General features: G+C 33.4%; 1 protein-coding gene across 1 annotated transcript; it reads left to right on the plus strand.

Moving 5' to 3' along the window:
• Positions 1–1885: 1885 nt before the first annotated feature.
• Positions 1886–4205, plus strand: LOC107877887 (cation/calcium exchanger 3-like). The gene has a single exon (XM_016724675.2). The coding sequence runs from the start codon at positions 2200–2202 to the stop codon at positions 4090–4092; it is 1893 nt and encodes a 630-aa protein (XP_016580161.1). The 5' UTR covers positions 1886–2199; the 3' UTR covers positions 4093–4205.
• The last annotated feature ends 647 nt before the right edge of the window (positions 4206–4852 follow it).

The raw sequence follows: 4852 nt of genomic DNA on the forward strand, positions 1-4852 counted from the left end.
AAATAATTTTCTGCAAAAAGTGAAAACTTTTCATGGCCAAACGACTACTATATTTCACAGAAATTAAGGTTTTGAATCTTTGACTTTTTTGACCATAAAACTTTTTTTATTTCTAAAATTTTCACTTTATGTCAAATACAATTCCAAGTTGATATTTGACCATGAGAATTTCAAATAGAATTTGAAGTTGTATTTGAAAAAATGAAAACAAGAAAAAAATATTTTCACTTCTTTTCATATTTCTTTCCCCACAAAAATTCAAAAACAATTTCAATTATATGAATGAACAAATACAACTTCAAATCTAATTTCAACTCAAACGCCATCCTCAAATTTAAAATTTTTAATATTTTATGGCGAAATGCCCACTTAATGTCAGAGTTTCATCTAGATCCCAGATTACCTCAAATTGCTCAAAACCACATAGAACATATACTCCCTTCATTTCGTTTTAGTTCATCCTTTTTGTAAAAATATTTGTTTCAATTTAATTGTTCCTTTGATAAAATTAAAAAAAATTTATTATCTTCTTTCAATACTACCCTTAACATTAAATGACTAAACAAAGTGTATTTACTCAAATTTATATTTTTAAAATATAATTAATAATGCTAATTTGATAAAATAAACCCCTAATTAATATGTTCTTAATGGGTGTACCAAGTTCATAAGGGCCAACTAATATGAAACGAAGGGAGTAATACTTATACTATAAACAAAAAATTTCAGGCAGAAAGAAAAGAAAATGAATTTTAACTAACATAAAGTAGTGAAATAAATCATTTTGCTTTGATGATAATACTTAGGGGTGTACATAGGTTGGGTTGGTTCGATTTTTTATTAAAATATAACCAAATCAATAATGTCGGTTTTCTAAATCTATAAACCAAATCAAACCCATATACAATCGATTTTTTATTTCGATTTTAGTCGAATTTTTTCGGTTTTTTCGATTTTTCGTTTTTCTCATTTTTTTTATTTTTTTTTACAATTATAGTGTGATTGAAGAAAAAATTAAATGTTTTCACTTAAAAGATCAAAAAAAAAAAACAATGGTCATAGAGTAGTTTCAATAAAAATGAAGTTGACAAATTAGTAAGACGTCTAAACTATTATCTCTCAAAGTAATATTATGTGGATACCCAAGTAGTTCAATTTCTAAGTCACTAGTCACAGTAGCTTGTCTGAAAGTTTCTTCACATTTGTGAGCATACAAAAGAATGAAGAATTGGAGACAACTTATTAAAACTTAACACCATAAAGTAATTAATTATAACATAATTTTATAAAAAAAAAAGAAGAGAAACAAACCTAAATCACAACTTGACGAATGAGAAAAGTAAGATGAAAATAAGATGAGGAAATAATGAGCTCTCTCTGAAAACTTGAAAAGTAAAATGTAAAAAGTGAAGCAATTAAAGAGTTTTAGATTTTTATATTAATATTGGGTTTTGTTGTTATTAATGGAAAAATACTATAATTAAAGGTCCAAGAATATATATATCTATTTTTGAATATAAAAAAATAATAAAAGTAATTTGAAAGTAGATTATAAATAGTATTTTTTTTACGTATAAAAAATTAAAATTATATATGTATTACGTCGGTTCGGTTTGATTTTATTTTTGTTAGTACCAAATCAAATCAAGAATGATCATTTTTTTTTGCCAACACCAAACTAATCAAACCAAATTATAAGTCAATTTGATTTAATTCATCGATTTGATTTGATTTAACGATTCGATTTGTATACCCTAATAGTACTTTGGAGTGTATGATTGGGCAAGTTTTAGGTAACCTTATTGAAGGAAGTGGTGGCCCAAAAGGCCCAAACATCATCGTAAAAGACATGCCTTACTCATCTTAGAAAGCGACCACTTATCCCTTTGTCCCAACGCGTCAAGTATCTAATGGTTGCCTATTAATTTGCGCCTCAACGCCCTTGTTCATCTCTTACCATTTCTTCGTTCCCCCACTAACCCAACCAAAAGAATATCCTAAAAATTTTACCCAGGAAAACAACCTACAAATCCCTTGAACCTTGACCATCCCCAGTTGACAATTTTGTTCCAGCTTGGAAGGATTTTCCCTTGAGAATTTTCCAATCCTGGTTAATAAAATTCAAATCTTTGAATACCCTGAAAATTTGTCTTTTCCGTATTTAGTCACTTTCTTGTAGAATTTGAGGGTTTTCAATAAATGGAAACTTTGAATCGCTTTTACTGTCGGAAGCGTTCCAGGTTTCGTGGAATTTTCAATGGGCTTTGTTTGTCTTTCGTGGTACTTTTTTTTTTCTTTCTTCAAAGTCCACTTTCTAAGAAAACTTATTCTGTTAGAAGGGAAATTGCTGTGACAAGTTGGAACACATCTAGTTATAATCATTTGGGGGGAAGCAGGAATCTCAAACTCTGTGGGAGTTTGTATAAGCATAAAGGTTACAGTACAAAATGTGAATATTTGAAGGCAAATCCTCAATGCAATTCAGGGGGTTTCTTCAATTATCTTTTGTTCTTTTACTGTAACTGTGAAAGCTTTAGTGTTTTGGGGTATGTGACTCTTGCCATTTGGTTGATTTCTTTATTCTATCTATTGGGTAATACAGCTGCTGATTACTTCTGTTGTTGTCTGGAGAAATTATCCAATTTGTTGAAACTGCCTCCAACGGTAGCAGGGGTTACTCTGCTTCCTTTCGGTAATGGGGCGCCTGATGTATTTGCCAGTATTGCTGCTTTTATGGGCAGTGATTCTGGGGAAGTGGGGTTGAATAGTGTTCTTGGTGGAGCTGTTTTTGTTACCTGTGTTGTTGTTGGTACTGTGTCATTATGTGTTGCAGAGCAATGTATACGAATTGATAAAAAATGCTTTATCAGGGATGTATGTTTCTTTATGATAGCTCTCCTTTCTCTTCTTGCTCTTTTTGTTGTAGGGAAAGTGGCTGTTTTAGGTGCTGTTGCGTTTATTTCTATTTATTTGGTGTATGCTGTTTTTGTTGCTGCAAATGAGATGCTTAAGAATCGTGCTAGTAGATTGAAGTTAGATTTAATTGCTCCGTTATTACCAGTTACAGCGAGTATCTTATCTAGCGTAGATGGAGAGCATGATTCTTCTTTAGGTGCGTCTCTTCTTGGGTCGGAATCTGCAGATGGATTGCCGCCGATACAAGTACAACCTCAGCTACCCCATTGGATGTGGTCTTCAAATGTGGCAATCTTCTCTGATGAAGTTGTGAAGGACAATACCGTACAAAGTCCAATGGCTTTGTGGGGTTGGAATGAGCAGGATGATTTCAATGACCGATCGTCTTCCTTTTCCTGTTCCAAGTTGTTTGCACTGCTAGAAATACCATTGACACTCCCAAGAAGGTTAACGATCCCCATTATTGATGAGGACAGATGGTCAAAACTGTATGCTGTTACCAGTGCTTCTTTGGCGCCCCTGCTTTTAGCATTCCTTTTTAATAAACAGGACAATTTGAGTAGCTCTGCTAGCACTGCATATGTTGTTGGTGCTGTAGTTGGTGGCATACTTGGGGGTGTTGCATTTGTGTATACCGCAGCTGATCATCCGCCTCGGAGATTCTTGTTTCCATGGCTTTCCGGAGGCTTCTTTATGAGTATCATTTGGTTTTATATAGTGGCAAACGAGCTAGTGGCTCTGCTAGTGGCATTTGGTGTTATCTTTGGTATCAAACCATCGATTCTAGCATTAACTGTCTTGGCATGGGGCAACTCTACAGGTGACTTAATGTCAAATGTTGCAATAGCAGCGAATAGTGCAGATGGTGTGCAGATTGCCATGTCAGGATGTTATGCAGGGCCTATGTTCAACACCCTTGCTGGTTTAGGCATCTCCATGCTCCTTGGAGCTTTGTCCAAGAGGCCAGAATCTTATATACTTCCAAGAGATGATAGCTTGTATTACACAATGGGATTTCTAATGTTGGCCCTGGTTTGGGCACTCATTGTGCTACCTCGGAATGATATGCGCCCTAGCAAGACATTGGGGTTGGGACTTATGACTATATATGTAGTTTTTCTATCAAGCAGGGCAATGCTAGCCATGGGAGATGGTTCACTTAATGGTACAAGCTAATTGTAAATAGAAAAGTTCCACAGTAACTCATCCTTTTTTGGGCAGAGCTATGGGAACTATTATGTGTAAGTCGCGTGAGATGTTGCAAATGCATGTCAAAGCTCTTTCTGCCAGTGTTGAATTGTCTTTGTATACTGTTGTTAACACATATTTGGAAAATATATTATGTATATACGAGAAAAAAAAGAGTAATAGTGTACTTAGGTATTGACATCTTCCCAATCTCATTTTGCAGAAACAGAGCAATTCCATATTCTTGCTGCTCTCTTCCCCCCATCCCTATGCCTTGTCCAATATACAGTCAGAACTCTCAATAGCGGTCCTTCGTTATAATGACATTTCACTATAGCAATCTAATTTTCTCTGGAATCGATTTTTCATGTTATATTTTACTTCTCTATAATGACATTCTATCTATAACATCAATGACATTTATTTTGGTGGTACACTATTTGTAAAATTACCTCGATAAGAGTATACTCAATATTAATATTTTAAAAGAATATATATATATACTTTATAAGATAAAATATTAAAATATATATGATAATCATTATTAAACTAAACAAATTGTAAGCTTTTCTAAGTTCATCAATCTTTGTACTTCGGGACAATGTAGCTTAATGCGTAAAGTTTGCTTAATCTTATGAGAAATTAGTTGGGGTAGACATTTACATCACAAGGTAAAGAGGACAAAATGAGACTTTAGGAAAATCTTTGAACCTCCTTGTTCCACCATTATTTGGTTAAATTGATTAAT

This window comes from Capsicum annuum, chromosome 7 (genome assembly GCF_002878395.1).
Source record: "Capsicum annuum cultivar UCD-10X-F1 chromosome 7, UCD10Xv1.1, whole genome shotgun sequence".
Classification (NCBI taxonomy): domain Eukaryota; kingdom Viridiplantae; phylum Streptophyta; class Magnoliopsida; order Solanales; family Solanaceae; genus Capsicum; species Capsicum annuum.

Bases quoted from the DNA above. Each gene is read 5' to 3' on its own strand.
- LOC107877887 (XM_016724675.2), top strand. From the start codon at position 2,200: ATGGAAACTTTGAATCGCTTTTACTGTCGGAAGCGTTCCAGGTTTCGT.